Genomic DNA, 25,094 nt, shown 5'->3' on the forward strand with positions numbered 1-25,094 from the left:
AGAAGCTGGGGGTGGAAGGAACACTCCACATTCCGCGGTGGGAATGTTTAGACCTTTTGGAACATGCAGCCATCCACCTTCCGGGTTCTGGCGGCTTAGGTGATGGGGAGGCAAATAGCAGTCCTCCTCCGTTGCGATGTTTCCTAGGGGCCATGTCCTACTCTGGAATTGTCCTTAGGGCCCTAGTGAACCTACCTATCAATAGGAGCGCAGCGTAAAATCCGCGCACTTGCGTGCCAGCTCGTGTGGGCACGCCGCTCCCGATCCCGAGAAGATACCCTTGGTTCTGGACCCGAGGCCCCGAGGGGCGGGGTCGGGCGTGCGTCACTGCGTGCGTCAACGGCGGTGTGGCCCACAAGTCCAAGTGGGGCTGCCAGCAACTTCCGGGCGCAGAGGGGCGGGCAGGGCAGTGAGCATTTCTAGGGAGTCGGTCCGGGAGGCCCTCGTGGCTTCTCCGCTTGGGATTCGGTGTTCCTCTGCAGAAGCAAAGGATAGGATGAAGGAAAAGGCTGGAGGGACCGCTGCGGGCCACACACGCCCGAGGAGCCGTCCTCTCCGTCCCGGCTGGCCGAGAAGGGCGGGGGAGTTCGTCCTCAGAGCCACGCCTCGCGCACGCGCGCCAGGAGCCAACCGCACTTGGCGGGCGCTTACGTGACGCGGGGCGGTGCCGTGGAGGCTGAGAGGGAGGGAAGCTGCAGGAGGTGGGGAGGGAAGCGCAAGGCGGAACCCACGGCGGCGGCGGCAGCAGCAGCAGCATGGCTGCGCTCTACGGGGGTGTCGAGGGGTGAGTGCGGCTCGACGGCAGGAGCCCGGGACGAGCGGCGTAGGGCGTCCCAGGCCAGAGGGCGGGGCAGCGGATCCTTGTCAGGCCGGGAGGTGAGGTGGCCTTGCACCTCAAGGTCCGGCCAGTCTGGGCTGCAGGGCCTTGTGGAGGAGAGGCGTGTGCACGCGCTGGGGCGCCCCGGCGAGAGCGACCGTGCGTGCCGCGCAGGGAGAACGCAGTCTCCAGGGCACACCTCGGGTGGGGGTCCTTTGTGTTTCGTGGCGGGACCACGCCCCTTTTCCCTGCAGGAACTACCCACTCTGCGGTGTTGTCTGGGGGGAGCGGCTCCTTGCCTCAGCCCCGGTCCCAGGGAGAGTTGCGGAACAGGTGTCAGGTGTGAAGTTGCATGGTGGAGAGTGGAAAGAGGTAGAAGCTAGAACAGAGATTTTTTTTTTCTTTTCCTTTTTATTGCTAGAAGGTATCTTGCTGCCAAAGCCTCGGGGCTTCAGTTACCACAGATGTCAAGTGAGGACAGGGATGAACAAGATGATTGATTACCAAGCCTCCTGACAATGACAGAATGTGAATTTGGTTGTGTCAGATCAGGGCAAAATAGAAAGCTCTTGTCTCAGCCAAAGCACTTTTCATTTAAAGATGGTCTAAGATTGGATTCACTCCCCTGGCAGCCACATCTTCCTGACTTTCATATGGGTTGTTAAGGTGGATTCTCTCTAGCCTGTATCCATGGCACTACATCTTTTTTTTTTTTCTTCAATGTTTGCATTCAGCCTTGATATATTCATCTAAAAAAACTTGTCAAGAGATTGTTTTGGATGTTGAATCTGCCACCCCTTGAAACTCATGCCATCTTTGATTAGTAGGTCATCTTCGTTCTCTTAATTTTAAGATACTCCTAAAAGTACTGATCAGGAAACACAGCTCACCACCACAGATCTCTCTCTAAATTCTCAGGTCTCCCCTGTCATTACCATTAAAATACTTAATGGCTTAAGCATGTATCTGTTCTCCCTGATATTGGGTAAGCATTTCTCACAAGCCTATCTTGCAGCTGAAAGGCAGTCATTAGTTACTGTTAGAGGAGCAGAGGGGGATATTCCATTGTCTAGCTATATTGCCCAAGTATTGCTTCATCCAGGCTGTGGTGTGGCTTGGAGCTTGAGCTAGTGAACATCATAATCTAGTAAGAAGCAGAAATGACCAAATGTGGGTGCATGTGTATGTATGTGTGTGTGTGTGTGTGTGTATGTATGTGTGTGTACATGAGCACCAGGACTGGGGTTGAATGTAGGACCTTGAACTTTTCCTGGGCATTTTGGCTCATTGGTTAGTGCTCTGTCACTTGAGCCATGCCTCCACTTCCAGGGTTGTTTTTTTTTTTTTTTTTTTTGCTGGTTAATTGTATGTAGTTAAGAGTCTCAGATTTGTCTGACCAGGCTGGTTTTTAACCACAGTCCTGGGATCTCAACTTTCTGAGTAGCCAAGATTACAAGGGAGAGCCACTGATACCTAGCTTGAACACACTTGATAAAGGGGAACCTTACATAGCAATGATGCACCGTGAAGGCTTAACTAACGTGGGCCTTGTATCAGAAAAGTTTTCAAGGTCCAGGTCACAGTTAATTAGGTTCTCACAGGATAGATAGAATATCTTCAAAGGAAGGTAAGTGTGACTTACATTTCAGTTTCAAGAGCACAGCAAACAACTAAACCATAAAGATGGGTTTGGGAGTAGTTACTGGGTTGCAGAAATTGTCTCTTCTGTTACACTGGCCTCTGCCTATAACAAGGACTACACAAGCTGAGCTCTTACCTGCAGGTTTTCCTGGGCAGAATTAAGTGCCCTCTTATGTTCTGTAGGGGAGGCACGCGGTCCAAGGTCCTTTTACTGTCGGAGGATGGGCAGATCCTGTCAGAAGCAGATGGACAGTGCACAAACCACTGGGTAAAAAAGTTATACTGATGGTACTAGAGGGCTTTTTCTGATTTTATCACTTTAACTCCTGTTGAGAAGGTGGCTGGGATTCAGAGAGCAATCAGTAGGGGCTATACAGGTCCTCAAGCCTTCATAACTTCTCCTTCCCTGTTGGAGCCAGCTCATCGGGACAGACGCATGTGTGGAGAGAATCAACGAGATGGTGAACAGAGCCAAACAGAAAGCAGGGGTGGATCCTCTGGTACCCCTTCGGAGCTTGGTGAGTCTAGGGTAAAACTCAGAAATTAAGCCAGCAGCACTGAAATAGGTGGCAAATTTGGACTAGAAGAGTTGATGACTGTAAGAGGATATGGCTTCCAGGTCCTGGTGTGGAAACTTAATCTTATCCATTCTCAAAGCTTTACTTCCCTCCTATCTTGGAGAGCCATTGAGACTGATCTGAATCCCAGCTTTGCTATTTTACATCACTGTGATCCTCAAGAGGTTACTTACCTTAAAAGGTCACTCAATTTCCTCATTTGGAAAATGTGGATAGCAGTAGCTACCTTAAGAGTTGTTGAGAAAGTAAAGTGACCTGACACAGTCCAAAATGGTTAGCATAGTCTGATCCAAATGTTAGCTATTGTTACTTCCAGTTCAACTCTTTCTCCCAAATTGCTATAGCATTGTCTGGGAAGACATAGAAGTGAGATGTTCAACCTATGTATTTCAAATTGCCTTTTTTCCTTTGATTTTTTGCTAAAAACACTGCTAGCTTCCACACTTCAACATGGTGTTTATGAATCTTCCTTTCTTCAGTCCATCTCTAGTTCAGGCTATTCTTGTCTTCTGAGATGTTGTTGAATAAAGTGGAGGAATTGGAGCTGGGTGAACAGGGTATAGCCAGATGGAGAGGGCAGGAGGCAAACATCAGGATAGAAGAGGATTGAGAAAGAAGATAGGTTTTGGGTTCTACTCACTTGCTCACCTCCTCTGTGGCCTAGGGCTTATCCCTAAGCGGTGGGGAGCAGGAAGAAGCGGTTAGGATCCTGATGGACGAGCTGAGGCACCGATTTCCCTACCTGAGTGAAAGCTACATAATCACCACCGATGCCGCTGGCTCCATTGCCACAGCTACACCAGATGGTGAGAACGTGGGGGCAGAGGTGACATTGAGAACTGGTTTTCTTGGGAGAGCCCCAAGATGTAGCTTGAAAAACTTGTTTATAAATATCTGGAAGGCAGCCCCTGTCATATTCCATCCATCTGCTTTCATGAGCAAAAGTCTCTGCTAGAGCAAAGATGAGGGGACAGAAGGAGAAAGAGATGTGAGGAGTGGAGTCAAAGACAAGATTTCACTATAAGATAGTGCCATGAGAAGCAGGCTGGGGGAAGCCAGGAGTACGTAGGAGAACATGCAAGAGATCTGATAGTGTGAAGAGTACTACAGCATGGGACTGGTGTTTGAATCCCAGCAATACTAAAGAAAAAACCCAAACTAAATTCCAGCTTCTGGTATACTAGCTTACAGTCTGGGAGAGGCTAAGGAACTCCTCTAAGTTTCAGTTTCCTTATCCGTAAGTGGGACAATTGTATTCATAAAGTAACTTTTGGGTACTGATGATCACTGTAAGAACAGAGTTTAGCACAATCTGGCACATAGTAGGCACTCAGTAAAGCAAGGAGAGTTACTGAACACTGACTAGACAAGGAGCTACATTCTCTTAAGAAGGCACAGATTATGGTCCTCTTGGAGTTTGTCTGAGATCAAAGTGTTCCCCTTTGGAAGCTAGTGTGGTTTGGTTTTCTTGTATTTGTTTGATTTTTCAGATTTGCTTTTTCTTTCTTCCTTTTTTTTTTTTTTTGTACTGGTTCTGGGGCTTAAAATTAGGGTCTGGGCACTGTTTGAGTTTTTTTTTTTCCTCAAAGGTAGCATTCTACTAGTTGAGCTATAGCTCACTTTCACTTCCAGCTTTTTGGTGGTCTCAGACTTCCTGCCTGGGCTGGCTTTGAACTTTAGTCCTCAGATCTCAGCCTCCTGAGTAGCTAGAGCCACTGGCACCTGGCTGCTCCTCTTTGAGATTGGGTGGTGATCTGTTTTTCTTTTTTGGTTGGAGGGGTTCTTTCTGTCCTGTGTTTTTTCAGTTGGAATCTATTGCTATATGTAGGGCTGTGGCCTCATTGAGCCTCCTGTGCCCTTTCTCCAGGTGGGATTGTGCTCATCTCTGGGACAGGCTCCAACTGCAGGCTTATCAACCCCGATGGCTCTGAGAGTGGCTGTGGTGGCTGGGGCCACATGATGGGAGATGAGGGCTCAGGTGAGTTCACACTGGTATTGGCTCAGCGACATGGACTTCTTCCTGTCCTGCGGTTCTCCATATCTTACCACTGCCTGCTAATTCTTGGGGCTCTCTGGGGAGAGAGTTTAACCGTGACCATTCCAAGGGCAGGATAATGATTGTCATAGAGATATGAATGTTAGGTTGACCACTTACCTTGCTCTTCAGGAGTGACTTGTACCCAGAATTCAGGTTCATGCTTCAGCATTATGGCTATGCTGCCTATACAGACTTTTGGAGACCTTAGGGAAGAGTTGCATCTGAAGGTAAAGCCCATAGGTGTAAGGAGATGCCACACAAGTCTCCTGGTAGCAAAGGGGTATAGAAACATCTCCTGCCTTTATTATGTTTAGCCCATATACATTTCCATAGGGGCCTTTGGGTCCAGTTTATGCCATGACTACTGGTGTTTGTACAGCTGACCAATGTCTTTGAGTAGGAACTGGTATGATACTTGTTCACATGTTCTGTTTTTCCTCTCCAGCTTTTCTTACCTGGGTCAGTCAGATACAATGTAATTGAATCATGAAACTTAATGTGCTATAAAATCAAAGCAGACCACTGACCGTGTCTTAGTCTGCGTTTTTTGTTTTTTTTTTCCTAGTGAGTAAACTCCCTCGAGAGATTTCCCTAATATCCTTCTCTGCTCTCTGCAGCCTACTGGATTGCACACCAAGCTGTGAAAATAGTGTTTGATTCCATAGACAACCTGGAGGCGGCTCCTCATGATATTGGCTACGTCAAACAGGCTATGTTCAACTATTTTCAGGTACTCACCTACTCCGAGTGAACACCTGGAATAGAACACTGGGAACTGACTATAGGACAGTACTTGAATGAGCCAAGGGTGGGTCAGAGATTCAGAGATGTGGGTGGAGAGGTTGTAGGTAACAACAGGGGTCAGATGTGAAATGTGAAAAGTGCATTCCAGAAAGGGGTCATGAGGAAGATGTGATTTGTAAGTGGTTAGCCAGATTTCCTTCTTGGGCAGCTAAAACCTATTGGGAGGGCACAGCAGAAGGTCTGGGCTAAGATGAAACCTGCATGGGGAGGTTGGGAGGCAGAGAGAGCATTGAGTCTGAACAAATGCATTGGGTTATGAAAGCCTATTAAGAAGTGCCAGTGGCTCATGCCTGTAATTTTAGCTTTGCAGGAAGGATCAAGGGTTGAGGTTTGAAAACATTTTGGGCAGGAAAGTCTGTGAGACTCTTATTTCCAATTAAAAACCAAAAACTAGAAATGGTTTTTTTTTGGTGGCTCAAGTGGTAGAGCAGTAGCCTTGCACACAAAAGTTCAGGGATAGGGGCTAGGAAGGTGGCTCAGTGGTAGAGCGCTTGCCTTGCATGCATGAGGCCCTGGGTTCCATTCCTCAGCACCACATAAGCTGGAAGTGGTGCTGTGGCTCAAGTGGCAGAGCGCTAGCCTTGAGCTAAAGAGTTGAGGGATAGTGCCTGGGCTCAGAGTTCAGGCCCCATGACCGACCAAAAAAAAAAAACAAAAACAAAAACAAAAAACCCCTCAGGGATAGTGCCCAGGTCCTGAGTTCAAGCTCCAAGACTGGTATACACACAGCAAAAGGTGTGCAAGGAGACTTCAGGAAAGAACAGCCTGTACTTAGGGCATCAGGTGTTGACTATGCAGTATTCATTTGTAATGGATTAGGAGAAACCACTGCTTTCAAGTGGAGCCAGAGGTAAAAGGGAGAGAAGGAACATATGCTCATTTGATAGCGTCTGCTTGACAGCTAGTCTTTTGTTCAGCCATTTAGGAAAGGTAGGACTAGGGCTAGGATATTGAAGATGTTGGAAGGGAGGGCCTTTCTTCTCAGAGCTGAGGGTTGGTGATTAAAGAGGAACCCTGGCCTGTATCTAGGAAAGCAATAAGGGAAAGTGCAATGAAGTTGTCCTGACTCAGCCAGTTGGGTCAAAACTGTCCATTACTATGTCCATCAGTTGCTCTTAATACCATTTACTACTTTGTATAAGGTTGTAAAGGAGATACTACATTGTTGTGGATCTTGTATCTTCAAATTTTAGCCCCTCCCTAACATGTATTCTGGTGAATCCCTGGTGCCTTATGGGGGGACTTAGTTATGGATGTGCAAATTTGTTAAAAGACCTCTTCTGGAGTTTGGGAGAAGTGACTCTTTTTCTTGGTTGCAGTACTTCTCAGAGCCTTTGATTTGTAATGTGTATTGTGACTCTCTAAGGGGAATTGCCTGGTGTGTTTTCCTTAGATTCCTTAGTTTTTGTTTTTGTTCTTGTTCTTTTTGCCAGTTCTGGGTCTTGAACTCAGGGCATGGACACTGTCCCTGAGCTTCTTTTGCTCAAGGCTAGCACTCTACCACTTGAGCCACAGCACCACTTCAGCTTTTTCTGTTTATGTGGTACCGAGGAATTGAACCTAGGGCTTCGTGCACTCTACCACTAAACCACATGCCCAGTCCCTAGATTCCTTAAAATAACTTTCCCAGAATGTTTCAGGAAATACTGAACACTCTGATGAACACAGATCTGTATTCTGCTGCCTTAATCTTTAGTAAGCAGTGAAGTCTGAATTGGGAAAAATCACAACTTTTCTCACGTGAGAAATCTCAAATCTCTACACTTTCTAGACCTAATGAAACACAACTCCAAAAACTAATGTAGAGATATTAGGAAGACAACTAGGTGAACAAATTGGAGATTTTTGCTTCTCATGACTGTCTTGTGCTCCTTCCTCTGTTTCTCAGGTACCAGATCGGCTAGGAATCCTCACTCATCTGTATAGAGACTTTGATAAAAGCAGGTTTGCTGGGTTTTGCCGGAAAATTGCAGAAGGTACTGGTGTGAGGGCAGTTCCCTAAAAATCCCTAAGTAGTGGGTAGAATGGGGTTCAGATGGGGCTTAGATGCCAGTTTCTCTCTCATCAGGTGGCCTCAGTGTTCTGCTACCTCGCTCCTAGGCTTTTATTTGTGGCAAGAACCTTGAGAGGCTGAAGGACAGTGCACTGTATTGACAATGGTTTTATAATACCTTCCTTTCTCTCTATGATAGTTCTCATGGCCTGTAAACTGCATTCCTGTTTTTAAGAAATTTATGTATTTGTCCTTTGGACACGTAACTTTTTCTTTTTAAACTGATTATACCTAAAGAACTAGAGGATTAAAGAGAGCCCAACATAGAATTTACAGGTCTATACATTGCTTTTTCCTCTGGAAAGGCCACATTCCCTTCATTTAAATAAATACCTTAGCCTAAGGGGATTCTAAGGCTCTCTTAGATGCTGGGATTGAGGTTTATTCACAACACTGAGTCAGGAAAGGACAGACCAACAGCAACTGGAGGTAAGTAGGGGACTAATAAGGATGTTAGCCTGCTGTTCTCAGCCAGAGTCCTGAGTCCTCAGAACTGAGAGATTCATAGAAATGCAATATGAGCATTATTAGAGTCCAATGCCAGTGCCCAGGTGCTCTAGTGGGGGCAGTGGGGTGAGCCACCTCTGGCACCGGGTACCCGGTACCTATCTAGGGAAAATGGAGAGGTGGCAGTGAGACTTGCTTAACCCTGAGTTATGAGGCATGCAGTCATCCTGATCTAGACTTTACTAGCTACAAGTGCTCCTGAGGTTGCTGCTTTACCACAGAAAGAGAATAACCCAGGACAGACCACTCCTAGGCACTCTCCAGCCACCTTCCTTCCTCCCTGCCCCAGGTGCACATCAGGGAGACCCTCTTTCCCGTTACATCTTCAAGAAGGCTGGGGAGATGCTGGGAAGACATGTTGTAGCAGTGTTGCCTGAGATTGACCCGGTGAGTTGTGGGGAGCAAGATGGGCAGCTGCTAGCTAGGTTTGGCTCTTTCCTTTGTTGATGGGACCATCCATTAAGCCCTGTGTAAATTGGGTACTATGTTAGGATATGAGAAAAAAATTCTGTCTCAAACACAAAACTGACTCCTTTTTGTGAGTCAGTCTTAAATGTGTATTTTATATTTAGCAAATTGATTTAATGTGTTTTTCTGTCCTTTCTGTCCATTTCCCTCCCTTCTATCCTCTCTATTGTTCAATTTATATCTTCCTTTTTCCTCCCTTTATGACTATTTTCCTCCCTCTGCTTCTTAGCTAGAGGGAGGGTGTCTGAGAGGAGAAGATTGGTCTTAGGAAGCTACTCATTGGCTTGCTCAGCCCACAGCATCCATTTTCTGTCTTCTGCCCAGGTCTTATTCCAAGGGGAGATTGGCCTCCCCATCCTGTGTGTGGGCTCTGTGTGGAAGAGCTGGGAGCTGCTGAAGGAAGGTAAGCCTGAGTATAGGGGACGGAGGGATTGGATGGGCTGGAGAGGGCCCTGGGAAACCTGCATATCCTAGGGAGCATTGGGAATTGCATCCTAGGTGGGCCACTGCTGCCCCAGGATAGGGCATTCAGCCTTCACTGCCATTGAGCCATTTTACTCTGTCCTATCCAACTTTCTTGAACTGTTTGAAGTCATGGCTAGTACATACTATGTATGTGCTCTACACTGAGCTACACCTTCAGACTCTTGAACTCTTGAAAAGATGTCACATTCTAAATAATTTATTAATCGTCTTTTAAAGATCAAGGTCAAATCTAGCTTAGAATGTGATAATTCTCCATGATGTGTCTAGTCAACATCATTCTGGCCAGAAGGAAATTAACTTGATTTCTAAGTCTGGCAGCATTGTCTCAGGCATTTACATGGCTTCCACTAGGCATTCTGAAGTAGCTCAAGGACTGTCATCTAAGTTCCCAATATTAAGAAGTTCCCAACTCCACAGGCTTCGGAGCTGAGAGGGAGGTAGGTCCCTCAGGTTTCTGGCTCCAGAACCTACAGCTATTACTGGGTCCCTGTGTCCTGGTGCTTCCTGAATACTGGGGACTTAATGGGCCTCTTCAGAGAAATGTCTTGGAATCTTTGTTCTCTCCTCCCTGTTGGTCCCCACATTGACTGCCAGTCTCTTCTCATCCTAACCTTCCTGTTTTCCAGGTTTCCTTTTGGCACTGACCCAAGGCCGAGAGATCCAGGCTCAGAATTCCTTCTCCAGCTTCACCCTGATGAAGCTGAGGCACTCCTCTGCCCTGGGGGGTGCCAGCCTAGGGGCTAGGCACATTGGGTACCTCCTCCCCATGGACTACAAGGTCAATGCTGTTGCCTTCTACTCCTATACCTTCTCCTAGGGGGCTTGCCCTGGCTCCACCTGCCCCAAACTCAGTGGACATTGGGTGTTGGAAGGGAGGTGTCTTTTCAACCACATATAGAAAATAAAAGCACTTTACCTACTCCCACAAACCCAGTTGGATTGTGTTATCAAGCATCCTCACTGTGTACATCTTCAGTACACCTCAAGGAGGTATCCCAGCATTCTCAGGAATTATTTTGTCCTGAATTCATTTCTAAATGCTTGGTCAATGATCTGTGTCACTCACCACACTCTTGGGCAGGTAATTTATGCAATCTAGTACATCATCCTTATTGCCTTATACCATATGCATTATGGCTTCAGGTAACCTGTCATTTGTTTCCTGTCAGAGTAAGGAATGATTCCTGACTTACCAGACAGTGGAACTCAGTGGTCTCCATTCAGAACCTTAACCTTCAATGTGTATATCACACCCTCTCCTGAGACTCTTACCTAAGCTATAGAAGTTAGTATAGTTCTAGCCTCTGATTTTTTTTTTTTGTCAGTACTAGGGTTTGAATTCAGTGCCTTGTGCTTGCTAAATAAGCAGGTTAAACCACTTGAGCAACTTTAGTATTCCCTTTTTATATTGGTTCAGGATCTTGAAACTAGGGCTTTGTTTTATGCCCAGGCTTGCCTGGAGTGTGCTTCTTTTGGTTGCTAGGTTAACAGGTGCACACCACTATGCCAGTCATAGATTGAGATGGAGTCCATTGAATTTTATATCCAGGTTGGCTTTGAACCATGATTCCCTGATCTCTGCTTCCCAAGTAGCTAGCATTATAGGTTTAAGACTCCATGCCTGGCTCGGAGAGTTTTTTTTTAACCTCACTGGATTTGGTAATTGTAGGTAACCAGGAACTGCAGTTTTTCAAATGAATGAACTCTTGAAAATTATGAGGGTTGCTGAGATCCAGAAAGGCCAGTTAGGCACTGTTCAAGTGGCCTGCCCACCTACCGATTACTGGTTACACATGACTGTTTTTGTTGTGTGGTCCTGGGAGTGATGAACATCTGTAGAGAGTAGATATGATTCCTGTCCTGGCTTCTGTAGTGTAATCAGTGAAGACAGGTCTAAAGCTTCCTGTTCTGCCTGTGCTTCTTGAAGAATGAAGATTTTTTTTTTTTTTTTTTGTCGGTTGTGGGGCCTGAACTCTGGGCCTGGGTGCTGTCCTTTAGCTCTTCAGTTCAAAGCTAGCGCTCTACCACTTGAGCCACAGTTCTACTTCTGGCTTTTTTTTTTTTTCTGCTTATGTGGTGCTAAGGAATGGAACCCAGGGCCTCATACATGCAAGGCAAGCACTCTACCACTGAGCCACCTTCCCAGCCCCAAAGATAGTTTTGATTCACAGTGGCTACAACCACAGGGATCAAGACGATAAGCTATTAGAAGGTATGGCCATATCCTGGACATCAGTTCTCAAATGTGTACATCAATTCTAGAATTTAAAATTTGCTTTTGTCTTCTGCTCTGCCCCTATACCTCAGGATGTTTGATTCAACAGATCAAGGATGAGTAGGGTAGGTGGGGGATTTTTATTTTTAAGAGGGGGGGGGTCACTGTGTTTCTCAGGAAACCCTTAACTCTTAGGCCCAAGCAGTCATTCCAAGAACCTGGAAGCATAGTCATGTACCCAATGTCTTGCTAGAAATTTTCCTTTCTGCTAAATCACTTGGGTAACTATTACTGCAAATGTAAGCATCTATACTGGAGGTAGCTTTATCTTACAGCTTTTGACTCCTGACCAGGTCTTATTAAAGGTCTTGGATACAACTTTGTTGGCCAAGTCAGGTGACACAAAGTAACATACAGAACACAATGGTCAAGGCTCTTCAGTTTCGACCCATGCAGTAAACTGGTTCTTTGAGCAATTAGAACTTAAGCTAAGGCCATCCTGAAGTGACAGCTTCCAATGTTTACATCTAGTCTTGACCAAGCTAGGTGCCAACCCTCAGCAGTCTATAGGACCTCACCTGGCAAAAAGCTTGCAGGTAACAAGGACAACAGAGGTGTCATTGCTGTACCCTGTAGTCTTAATATAGTTAAGTTGTAAGCTTGGTAGTTTTTGTATATCTGTATTTCTCATGTTTTCAGGTCTAGGCTCAAATAGTGCAAGAGTGTAAATACTTAAGCTATTAATTTCTTCAGGTAATGACATTCATTATTGTGTAGACTTCACAGTTGCAATTGGACACTGAAGGAGCAGAGTAAAAAGCACATGTTTTGGTTTTTGAAAGTGCCCCTGTACCTGAGTATTGAAGAACCATTAGCTGAAGAAAATGAAGCATTTTTGTTTTTCAGGGCTGGGAATTGAACCCATGCCTCATGTATGCCAGGCTGTACCTCTCAGCTATATTCCCAGCCCCCCAAAATGAAGACAGCTTTAGATATAGTCACATTTGTTTCTGGATAACATGTGATAAGGTTACTTATTCTCCACTTAGGCTCTATTACACAAGTTGTACCACTTAAGACTCTTACAAGAAATTGTGGTACAGAAAAATATTTGTTATACCTACTTTAAACTAATTATATTCTCCTTCTCCCAACAATATCAGGAGCAGTTCATGTGATTCTGCGCCAGGTGGCATCTGAGCCTAGAAGGCAAGAGCAGTAAGCACTGGACTTGGAGGCCAGCACTGTTTCCACATACCTGTGGCCTCATGGATGGCAGTCTTAGTTCATCCAGCTGATGTTGTCTTAGGTATGCTGAATGCTCTAAGAATTAAAAATGAGAGCTGGGCACTAGTGGTACACTCCTGTAATCCTAACTGCTCAGGATCATGGTTTGAAGCCAGTCCAGCCAGGAGTCTGTGAGACTCTTATCTCCAATTAATCACTAAAAAGCTGGAAGTGAAGCTGTGGCTCAAGTGGTAGAGTGTTAGTCTTGAACTCAAGGACAACACCCAGGTCCTGAGTTTAAGCCCCAGGACCAGCACCAGAAAAAAAAAAAAATTAAAAATCAGTACATCAGGACTGGGAATGTGGCTTAGTGGTAGAGTGCTCACCTAGCATTCACAAAACCCTAGTTTTGATTCAACATACACAGAAAAAGCCAGAAATGGCACTGTGGCTCAAGTTGTAGAGTGCTAGCCTTGGGAAAAAAAAGCTTAGGGACAGCGCCCAGGCCCTGAGTTCAAGCCCCAGGACTAGCAAGAAAAAAAAAATTCTTTGCAGTCTCGGGACAGCATTTAAAAATATCTGCACTTCAATATATTCAATTACATTTAGTGACATTTAAAAACTGCCCACAGCCCACAACTTCAAGGGTTATACAGCCCTACATTCACCCTAGCTATAATATTTCAAACAGTTCTAAGTGGGCAAGTCAGCTCAGTTTTCTTCCTTGTTTTGGGAAAAAGGTAGTAATAGCCAATTCTAGTCTGGTCCATGATCTTTTGGCTATATGATAAAGCTTCCAAAATGACTGGGAGATTTCAAGTTAAGTATTAAGTTGGAATAAGCACAAACTTCTAAACAAACCTCAGTAGCAGCATCTTACTAATCTGGGAGCCCAGGTGTCTAAGATTGTGCTTGGTACATAGCACATAGTTGAGTGGGGTAAAGCAGATATGAAATCTCCTGTTTAGGTAGGAGCTGGCTTTTCCCCAACAGGAAAATAACTATATAGTTTGCCTACTAGCCCAAGGATTTCCTTTTTATTACCTTTTGATTCAAAACATATTTCTATTACTTGCTATTAGTAAGTGCCTTTACATGCCAGTCAATATTTAAAAATTCTAATTTTCATAGCAGCTGTGAAGGTATCACACCTTTACAAACAGAGACACAGATTCAGACCAAAGAAAGTGAAAGTGGGATTCACTCAGTCTCCCAAGCCCATGCTTTTACTACTTCATAATCCTACTTGGAAGGAAAGCAATTCAACTGTGTGGATCCATTTTGTGACAAATCTTTCATTCCACACAAATCCCCTATAATATAGTGAAAGTGACCTAACCTTAGAAAAGTATCACTGCTAGCAAATGCATTTTATTGAGATTTTCAACAGCTGCCACTTGGTTTATAACGTTGAAGGCCTGTCCCTCATGCAGAAGTTAGCTAGCATATAATGTTTAGGAGGAGGAAACAAATACTTGTCCAACAAGGGTCCAAAGTCTTGACCTGAGTTGGCTGGAAGAGCCCAGGAACCCTAACATTTCCCTCAAAAGCACATTCAACAGTTGCCTGTGCACTGAGGGCTCTACTGCCCATCTCCTCTGCCATAGGCTCTTCTTCTTGCCACATATATCACATATATCTACCTGTAATACATACAGCTTTGCAAATGGAGAGGACGCTGTAATTAGATCAGATTCCTCCAGTCTGGGGTAGGGGAAACCACAGCCCTGGTGGTTCCACTTCCTTGTTCACTCATATACTCATAATTATTAAATGGATTTATCAGATGAGTCAAAAGTCCTGATGTATAGTAGGTAGCACAAAATATTTATTAAAAAGTTGCAAATTATAAAAATGTTTGCAGCAATTAAGACTCCTGTGGAACCTATGATGACAAATCTGGTTCTGAAAAGTAGTTCCTTTAACACAGCAGCTTCCATTCCTGTTTGGAGGAATTCAGACCACAGGAATTGAAAGTCCATGCTTAAAGGCTCTCAGGTCAGAAAATGTAACCTATCCATCAAAGGGATACAACTCAGCAATAAAAGGAACACACCTCCAAAACAAGTTACATGTCAAATATAACACTGAATGAAAAGAGTGGAACATGTGACCACACAGTATATGATTCCATTGATATGAAATGTCCAGAAAAGGTAGATTTTTGTAGAGACAGAAAATTAGTGGTACCTAGAGCTGGGGTAGGGACAATGAATAAAAGAGTATAAAGTTTCTCATTCCAACATTCTAAGACTGAAATAAGTTACTAAATCACTGATATGCATATTTTGGGTGAATTAGTGTGTGTATGTGTGTGTGTGTTAAGGACTCCATCTCCACTCTTCAAGCTCTAACCATTATTAAAGGCTCACAATCAGCAGAAAAGGATTCTCCGTTAGTATAGATTTAAAGTGACACATTAGTTTTAGAAAATATATATTAGGGGTCAAGAACATAGCTCAGAAATAGTGTTCAAATCCTTGAGTCTAATCCCCAGCACTCCAAAATGAAGTTATTTTTCTTTGTAGTATTAAATAGCTTAGCATCTTTTTTTCTTCTTTTTTTTCCCCCAGTTGTGGAGCTTGAACTCTGGGCCTGGGCACCTGAGCTCTTCAGCTCAAGGTGAGCGCTCTACCACTTGGGCTACAGCGCTATTTACTGGAGATAAGAGTCTCACGGACTTCCCTGCCCAGGCTGGCTTTGAACTGAGATCCTCAGCCTCAATAGTAGCTAGGATTATAGGCGTTGAGCCACCAGTGCCTGGCTGAATGTTTCTTTTTGCATTTAAAAAAGAGAAACCCAGTAAGAACATAGACCTAGGGAAGAAATGCTCAGCAAGTGTTCAAAATTACTTTTTCTTTTTTGTATGTGTGGTACAGGGCCTTGAGTTTACTAGCCAGGTGCTCTACCACTATGGCACAACCCAGTCATTTTTAGTTAATTTTTCAAATAAAGTCTTGGTTTAATACCCCCAGATAGCCTGGACCACAACCCTCCTACTTGTGCTTCCTATGTAGCTGACATGGCATGGACTACATCTACTACCACATCTAGCTTTTATTGGTTGAGGTGCTAGGTCTCACTTTTTGCTCCAGTGGCTTCAAACTGTGATCTCTGCCTCCTGATGAGCTAGGATTACCTGGAGTGAACTAGCAAGTCCAAATAGCACTCTTAGCAACAAAATCTGAGAGCTTTTTACAAAAAAGAAAACAAAACAAAAACCTTTAAAAGATTGTGCATATCTGTCCCTTTACAGATTTCTACCCTGTGTCATAGGCCCAGGAAGTATGAATCTCTTGGCACCAAAGATATCAGCATATCAAGTCCGGTTCTCATGACTTCCTTAAAAAAGAGGTTGACAGGGCTGGGAATGGGGCTTACTCAGTGCTTGCCTTGCAGCCCTGAGTTTGAGTACTCAGTACCACATAAACAGAAAAAGCTGGAAATGGTTCTGTGGCTCAAGTGGTAGAGTGCTAGTCTTGAGCACAGAGAGGCTCAGTCCCTGAGTTCAAGCCCCAGGACCAGAAAAAAAAAAAAAAGCTGAGTGGGAACAGCAGTAGGGGTTGGGCAGTGAGGACTGAAGGCCAAGTAGCATTCAGTAGTAGAGCTGCTTCTCTGTCCCTGTCACCCATAGCAACCGCAGCCTGGGAGAAATAACGGGGGAAAGACTGAACTTCTTTCTGACACACAAAGATACTAGGGAACTCACAATCTCTAGGGGCAAAATGAGGTGAAAAGATTCACACAGGCAGAAAGCTATATGCAGAGGCAGGAGAGATGAAGGTCCTTGCTACCTACAAGTCAGGGTCAAGCCTCCTGTTCTTGCTACCTACTTGCCAAACTAATAATGCTGACATTCTCCCAGCAGAGTCTTCTACCAGGTGGGCATCGCCAAATCCTGGTCAAACTTGTCAAATCTCTATAGATTGTCACTCCCAGCACCACCTAAACCAAGAAATATCATTAGCTTATAATACCAAGACTTTTATTGAAGGGGCTTGCCCCTTCCATCACAAAGAGGAATATTCAGGAACACAGGAAGTCACTCATCTGTCTAGTGTTTCCAACAGCTCTAATGCAAGATTCTTTGAAGGGATTCCCTTTGGTAAGCTCTTCACAATTTTCTCTCTAATGTGTTCATTACCAGGGTGTTTACTAGCCTCCTTCTCAGCCTCTTTAAAATCAAGACAAAACTTTGACATTATAGGAATAAACAATCTAGGAAAGGATGCTTGATATTTCACTAAAAACTTTTATTTGTAAACCATAGTTAACATTATAACCTTAAAGAGATCCCAGCTGTTGTGATTTTGAAAACAAAAAGGTACTACACAGATCCAGCCTTATCTTTATAATCTTTTTCTGGTTTGCTTATATATGATTTCTGAAAGTCAACTATTGTAGAGAGAACAGCCCCAGACACAGAACTGCATGTGTCCAGGCTTAGACTATACCCTTACATTTTCTGTTGCACTTCAAAGGTTTGGAGAAACTGAAAAGGCATTACCTTAATAATTTTTTCTCTTTAAAGAGAAATTATACTTCTACTTTGCAGTTTCAGAATCAAATAAATACTTGGAACAATCACAGTGATCAGAAATCACTAAATAAACTAATATTGGAACAAGTCAGATTGACAACTGTTAAACATACATGTTCCATTTCTATACAAATTCTCAAACTGCCAAAAAAAATTCTGAACAGAGTAGCGGCTTAAGTTCGACATCAACATTATCACTTATAAATACAAAACTTGACATGAAAATGTAAAAGTGTTCAGCCTGGCTTGTACCCAGAACCTGTAAGGAAAAGTCAGAGGCACCCCATCTTTCCCTAATGAAGACCCAGAGAATTTTTCTGCTAAGAAACTGATAAACTCCCAACTAAGACTGGACCTGTTGGCCTAGGGGATAATTATACTCCCAACTCATAATATAAAATAGATGATGATAGAGTTGGGCCACAGGAGGAGCTCTTGAATGTAGAAATGCTTAACACATTAAGCAAAAGAGCATTTTGCTACATGCTTCCAAGCCTGGAGTCAGCACACACTGCACCTGAATGAGACTCAAAACTTCAGCCCTCAGATCGCATGTTCATCTGGCAAAATTTTCCTAGACAAAATACATATAGTGAAAACATGCTAAAGACATCCAAAAACATAAAAGGAATAGGCCAGCACAGCAGAGGGTGAGATAAGCCTACTCAGGCATCAAAAGATCAGGATGGAGCAATGGCTAGATTCCTGTAAGACTTTTCAAATGGGTAGCCAAATGAGTGCATTGTACTCTGTGACAGAGATTCCCAGGGTCTTAACAAAGGTTCTTCTTAACAATCCAGACACATTTCCAACAACCTTCAGCATTCTGAGCTTGGGCAGGCTAATGGAGACTGCAGCCAATAGCAGCAGCCCCAGGACAGGTAATTGTACTTATGCACTGCTAACACCCTCTCCTTAATAACAAGGTTTCTATATTCAGACTCCTCTCTGAAAAAGAGTTAACAGTTTCACTCTTTCGAGGTAGAGGCTTTGGGAATTAATGTGCTTATATGGCACTCTTAAGTTCCCTAAGTGACTTTCCTATGACATGTTACCTAATGAGGAAGGCTATGGGCAGGGTGCTTGCCTAGCAAGCATGTGACCCTCAGTTCAATCCCTTGTACTAGCCCCTCTTCCTTCCCCAAAAAAGTCAACAATGGAGCTCATATTAAAAAAAGAACTTCTTCAGCTTTTCAGACCCTAGTCCTTGCCACCTCTGTCCCACATCCACATACTGAATTTACTCTGACTTTATTCCAAGTTACATTGTCTTACCTTAGAGACCCATCACACAGCACAGTAGCAGGTCATACAGAAGCCACTGCATCCTCAGGCCCCTATAGTCCCTGGCCTGGGAGAATGACCATTACTAGACACATTCTCTTTCACACATTGCCATCTACAAAGTTCCTGGTGCCCAGTTTAATTCCTCAAGAGTACAGCAAACCTACCTTATGCATGGGTTTACTTTAAGTGGCTTTGTTCTAGCCTGTCAAAAAATAAAATGAAATCTCAAAATGAAATTTAAATTCCTGTTTGCATATTACACAGCTCAGTTGCAAAAAAAAAAGTCAGTCCATGTCATCATCAGTTATGTTTGTTCTATGATCTACTGTTTTCTTGCTCTGAATTTTGTAAAAATAGCCCTCCCCAAAAGCAAATGGTATGCCCAAAGCAAGGGAAATGTTAATGTACTTAGGTGATAAAATGAAAATTTTAGGTTTGTTGAACAGTTGTATGTCTTCACTGAAGTTGGAAAGCATTATAGGATAAAGTAACCAAACATCTTGCAGTATGGTACTGAATTCTATGAATCCTGAGCATTCTCAGTTTGTCTTCAGTGGTGTTCCCCTTGGAACCAAAGACCTGCTAAGAAACCCTAGTGAATTAGTAACAGATAAGAAAGACAAAAGAAGCACATCTAGAGTCAACTTAGCAAACTGGAAAAGCTGAGTATGTGGGAACAGTAGCACTTGATAATAACTTTAAATATCCCAGAGGGTCTGGTACCTTGTCATGTGAGTCAAGCAGGACCCAGAGGGTGTTTTTGTGTTACTTCACATAATTCTTTAGGGAAAAGGATCTGAATAGGGAACTGAGTTTGCTTGTGTCTGTGTGTCTGTCTCTATCCTTGAACAGTGCAGAAACCTTTCTGAGGGAATTAAGATACCAAGAGAACTACTAGGTCTGGAAAAAAAATTGTCTAAAAAAAATTAAGATACAACAGGATTACAAATGATTTCTCCTGACTTTTGCTAGAACAAAAAACCTTTGTTAGTGTTTCTGGCAAAAAAAAAAATACAGTTAGGTATAAAGGAGACAGAATAAGACACTGAGGGTGAATGTGGTAAATCAACCTAATGTCTCTTTCAGTTTGTAAATGATAAATCTGATGGTAGCTATAAACTGTGGTTTAACAATAGAGAACAACAGCATCTAAATGACTCACATGACAATCACCATCATAGCCTTCCCATTTTGATATACAACTTTCATCAATCATCAAAAGGTACCATAAACAAAGAACTTTAAAGTAACTTTAAAGTCTGTGTTTTCTTAAATGGGTGGTTCAGGGCAGGCAGACACCAGCTCAGCAAGCCACTGTTTAATCCCAGTTCACTGTAGAAACTCCAAGGATTGGGGAGCTTCATATTCGTATTTACACCACTCGTTTCTTCCACTTGTCCCTCTTACCGTCCAGCTTAACAGACTCCAGAAGTAGCTCTTCAGGTGTTTCTTGCGCATAATAGGCATACAGTAGGATAAAAAAGGTATTTCTTAAATACCCAGTTTTCCTTGGTCAGCTTATTTTGTTTAAATACAGACAATAGACTACTCCTGACAAAGGAAAAACAATCACAATTTCCTTAACTCAAAAGAGACAATTAAAAACACAGTAAAATAGCAAACTGCTCCAAACAAAAATCAGTAGAACAAAAGAGAAATACTCAAAGGTTTGTAGAGTAAGACTGAGCACATGAGTTACTCAGGATCACAGTATCCAGTTAAACCACTATTCCGCTCCCCTGCTGTGCACCCTTGCCCACCCACCCCCCTCTTCAGTTTTGTGCATCACTATCCCCAGATGTGGGGAAAGATAAGTCCTCTCAAAGCTTCTGTCAGCTCAGTACTTCACTCCTGGAATAAACTCCTTGGCATCTGGGTTCAGGTTACTTTTGCTCTGAAATAAGGACCAAGAAATAACACATTTCAAGTCAAGCTGTACTTCAAATTGTATTTTTTCCCTCCACTTAAAAAGTTTTGGCCTGGTGCTAGTGGCTCACATCTGTAATCCTAGTTACTCAGGAGGCTGAGATCTGAGGTTCGCAGTTCAAAGCCAGCCCGGACAGGAAAGTAACTCTCATCTCCAATAAACCACCCAAAGTAGACCTGTGGCTCAAAGTAGTAGAACACTAGCCTTGAGCAAAAAGGATTTCAGGGGGGCTGGGAAAGTGGCTCAGTGGTAGAGCGTTTGCCTCGCATGCACAAGGCCCTGGGTTTGATTCCTCAGCACCACATAAGCAGAAAATGCCAGAAGTGGTGCTATGTCTCAAGTGGTAAAGCGCTCGCCTTGAGCTGAAGAGCTGAGGGACAGCGCCCAGCCCAGAGTTCAAGCCCCACGACCAACCAAAAAAAAAAAAAAATCAACACAAAAAACAGAGAGAGAGTTCAGGGACACTGCCAAGGCCCTGAGTGCCCCATGACTAACCAAAAGAAAAAAAAAACAAAGAATATTCCAAATCTTGGCAAACTTCCAGGCATAATTATTCAAAATATGAGTTATATGAGAACTATATAAAGTTCATAGAACATAGAGGCTGGAAATTCACTTATAGGGTTTAATTCTAAATAGAAAATAGCTTCTTGAGACGATCTTCTTTCCACAATGAACAGAATCATTCAGAACGATAGTATATAATGCAGATAGTATAAGAGAGGGACCATCGCAAATGATCATTTGAAACTAAACAAAAAAGAATCAGATTTTATCCTGTATCCTAGCTCCTTTGAGAAATCCACCAAGGGAAGATAAAAGTTGGTAATGTTGGCAACAACACTATTTCCTGGGCTCTTTGATGAGTAGTCCATCTCTTCATTGCACTTTTTCATCAATGCCTATCTCAGAGATAAGACAGGGCAACTCAAGAGAAATCTGAGAGTCTGTGATTTCCAAACCCTATATTCTTCTTATACATCATCTGTGGAGCTACATCTTACCAAAATATCTTCAGAATCATGGCCATCACTGACTGACAATCCATTTAGCTGCTGCTGCAACTGTCCCATGGCTTGAGGCAGGTCTCGAGCTGGAATGAACCAGTCTTGGTCTTCCTCATCAAGCATCTCTTGGAAGCAGCGGTCCAAGAAGTCTTGCTCCTGTAGCTCCTCTTCCACCTGCAAGCAGAGGGCAGTAGCTCAGAGCACATCCTGTCCAGGGTTTTCCCCAACCTTTTCCTTCAGAAGTCTTTATAACTCACAATGATCCTCTATGGGTTCTAAGTAAAAACCAGTTAGAAAAAATATAATTTCAACAATGAGACTGAGGAAATAGTTATTCAAAGTAACAAATTTCAGGCTTTTACAGATCTTTTCAGAGCTGTAATATTCATGCAAATATTTTTCAGTTATCGTCTTTTTTGGGGGGGTACGGTTGTGGGGCCTGAACTCTGGGCTTGGGCGCTGTCCCTCAGCTCTTCAGCTCAAGGCTAGCATTCTACCACTTGAGCCACAACGCCACTTCCGGCTTTTTTCTTTTTGCTTATGTGGTGCTGAGGAATTGAACCCAGGGCCTCAGGCATGCAAGGCAAGCGCTCTACCACTGAGCCACCTTCCCAGCCCCTCAGTTATAGTCTTATGGACAATCATTTTTAGAAATTCTTTTCTTGATCTTGTTAAAAAAGGTTTTTTTTTAGCTTTTCTATTTATTATCTTTAAGTAGTTATATAAATAAGTTGCCATTAACAAAGAAGTTTATGAATACAATGTAGCTTGATCAATGTCACCCCTTTCAACATTTGTTATCCATCCCTCTTCTAGCCACCTTTTCCCTCACTCTTCTTAATTTTGTAGTATATACATTGGATTCTTTTTTTTTTTTTCCCCTTTCTTTGGTGCCTGGGTGCTTTCCCTAAGCTCTTTTGCTTAAGACTAGTACTCTACTCCTTTGAGCCACAGTGCCACTTCTAGTTTTTAGTAGTTAATTGGAGATAAGAGTCTCATAGTCTTTCCTTCCCCAGCTGGCTTTGAACCACGATCATAAGATCTCATTGTCCTAAGTAGCTAGAAATACAGACGCAAGCTACCAGCACCCAGCTACATTGGATTCTTGACAGCATTCTCCCTCTTCATTTGTTTACCCCTTCCCCCTTGACTCCAACATACCCCATTTGAGTACGTAAAGAAGGAATCTTCTTAAATTTTCCATTTTATAGGAAGTATGCAAAAGATGTAGGAAGTATTGTCATTAAGCCTACTACTTGGCCACTGGAGATTAAATCAAAACCAATTCTCAGCTTGGCCTACTTTCCTAGTAATAAGACCCCCATGGCAAAAAAATACTTTCAGAACTTTAGAAAGATATAAAGAACACTTCTGAGTATAGCACTAGAAAATTATGTTATTAATGCAGTATTCTTGTCAACAAAAAGAAATTTATGAGCCAGGCACTGTGACATAGGTCTACAATTGTAGCTACTTGGGAAGCTGAAAATAGGGGAATCATGGTTCAAAGCCAGCCAGGGCAGATAAGATTTTTAGGCACTTTTTCAATCTATGGCTGGGTACCTACTGTCATTCCAAGGTACATGGGAGGCTGAGATTGGGAGTATCCAGGTACCAGGCCATGATATTCCCTCTCTATGGAAGGGAAGTTTTTGGATGCAGTGGCATGCTTGTGATTGTAGCAATGAGAAGCCTAAAAGCAGGCAACCTGAGGCTCAAGTGACATTGTCCAAAAAGAAATGTACTCTTTACCTGACTGATGTAACTGTAACCCCTCTGTACAGCACCTTTATAATAACAATTTAAAAAATTAAAAAAAATAAGCGCATACACGACCAGGAAGCAAGACCCTATCCTAAAAGTGGCCAGTGAAAAACAAGACTTAGAGGCATCGCTCAGCAGTATTTTATCAGCTGAGCAGGTGCAAAGCTCTGTGTTCAAATCCCCATTACTGGTGGTCTTACACAAAACAAAAAAAAAGAAAAAATTATGAATATATAAAAAGCTGCAGGAAGGGGAGCTGTGGCTCAAGATCTGAGCTGAAGATCTGAGGGACAGCACCCAGGCCTGGAATTCAAGCCCCACAACTGACAAAAAAAAAAAGACAATAATAATAACAAAGTTACCTTACTTTTATGTAACTGTAACCCCTCTGTATATCATCCCTCTGTAACTGTAACCCCTCTGTATATTAAAAAAATAATTAAAAAAACTCCATAATCCTTAAATATTGCCCCAAATTAAAGCACAATAAATATATCTAGGCTATTTCAGAATTCTTTGTAGACAACGTTTACTATAGAGTACAGTTAACTCTACAGATTTTAATGTGACTTTAACAAGACAGACTCGCTTCACATCTGGCAAATTATTTTCCTACAGACTGCCTGGTGACAAATTCATAGCTTACTATCGCCACCTTCAGGGTGAAGGTCAAACAAAAGTAATCATTAAAATTAGCTTGTATAGGTACCTTACATATTCAAAAGAAAAAATGGTAGCAAGACTTAAGCAAACTATTTCAACTTCAACCTCACAATTATCTACATACTAAAAAAGATCGCAAGTAAGCTGTATGTTTATGAAATTTTAAAAAGAAATACAACAAATTTTTTTTATATAAATTTGTGTTTGAAGTCAACCTGGAATTTTCTCTATCCATTCTTTTATATGTACCCTCTCTGAAATTTTTTACTTGAGATATTTCTCATGTAGGTCCTTGCCCATGTGAATCTGTTTCCCTTACTATAGCAATAACCAATTTTCTTAGTATAAGAGTCAGGAAATCTATCTATCTATCTATCTATCTATCTATCTATCTATCTATCTATCTATCTATCTATCTATCTATCTATCTATCTATCTAGTGTGTCTGTGTGTGTGTGTGTGTTTGTGTGTGTGTGCATATATTACTCAAAAGATTTAAAAATTCATTATGGCTGGGTGCTAATTACTCATGCCTGTAATGCTAGCTACCCAGGAGGCTGAGATCTGAGAACTGTGGTTTGAAGCCAGTCCAGACAGAAAAGTCCATGAGACTTTTATTTCCAATTAACTACCAAAATGTTGCTCTAAATATAGTTGTGGCTCAAGTGGTAGAATGCTAGCCTTGAGCTAAAAGCTAAAGGAACTGTGCATAGGCCCTGAATTCAAACTCCAATACCGACACACAAAATATCCATTAAGCATTTTCATCTCTTTCTACATCATAGTGCAGCACATTTTGCAAACTGCATTAAGTAATTTTTTTTATCCCAATTTACCTCATTTCTCCTGTCTTACAAATTATGTGTGTAGCTAGGCAGCGGTAGGTCACACCTGTAATCCAAGCCATTCAGGAAACTAAGATCTAATAAATATGGTTTTAAGCCAGCCCAGGTAGAAAAGTCCATGAGACTCTTGTCTCCATTAACCAAAGCTGGAAACAGAGGTGTAGAGAGCTAGCCAACAGTGAAGGAGCTGAGCATGAGGCCATGAATTCAAGCCCCAATACTGGGAA

General features: G+C 42.9%; 2 protein-coding genes across 7 annotated transcripts in view; one reads left to right on the forward strand and one right to left on the reverse strand.

Moving 5' to 3' along the window:
• The first annotated feature begins 686 nt into the window (after positions 1–686).
• On the forward strand, positions 687–10,312 carry Nagk (N-acetylglucosamine kinase). Of its 4 annotated transcripts, none has more exons than XM_069988928.1 (10): positions 687–784; positions 2,642–2,726; positions 2,878–2,976; positions 3,701–3,842; positions 4,904–5,014; positions 5,692–5,804; positions 7,767–7,854; positions 8,728–8,825; positions 9,231–9,309; positions 10,019–10,312. In XM_069988928.1, the coding sequence occupies exons 1-10, from the start codon at positions 756–758 to the stop codon at positions 10,207–10,209; spliced, it is 1,035 nt and encodes a 344-aa protein (XP_069845029.1). In that variant the 5' UTR covers positions 687–755; the 3' UTR covers positions 10,210–10,312. The 4 variants fall into 4 exon arrangements, with proteins under 4 accessions (XP_069845029.1, XP_069845031.1, XP_069845032.1 ...); XM_069988930.1 differs by having other exon boundaries at positions 688–784; positions 2,874–2,976; XM_069988931.1 differs by lacking the exon at positions 687–784 and adding an exon at positions 858–876.
• Positions 10,313–14,546: 4,234 nt separating this feature from the next.
• The window catches only part of Paip2b (poly(A) binding protein interacting protein 2B), a 31,253-nt gene continuing 20,705 nt past the window's right edge, over positions 14,547–25,094 (reverse strand). For 2 of the 3 annotated variants that reach the window (XM_069988932.1, XM_069988933.1), the window contains exons 4-5: positions 21,593–21,769; positions 14,548–20,555 (exon numbers count right to left, since the gene is read on the reverse strand). In XM_069988932.1, coding sequence (XP_069845033.1) covers positions 20,499–20,555; positions 21,593–21,769 — 234 coding nt within the window. In that variant the 3' untranslated portion in view covers positions 14,548–20,498. Of the gene's footprint in view, positions 20,556–21,592; positions 21,770–25,094 lie in introns of all 3 variants that reach the window. The other variant, XM_069988934.1, reaches the window with a different exon arrangement.

This window comes from Dipodomys merriami, unplaced genomic scaffold, assembly GCF_024711535.1.
Source record: "Dipodomys merriami isolate MVZ:Mamm:240054 unplaced genomic scaffold, mDipMer1.0.p SCAF_37, whole genome shotgun sequence".
Taxonomy (NCBI): Eukaryota; Metazoa; Chordata; class Mammalia; order Rodentia; family Heteromyidae; genus Dipodomys; species Dipodomys merriami.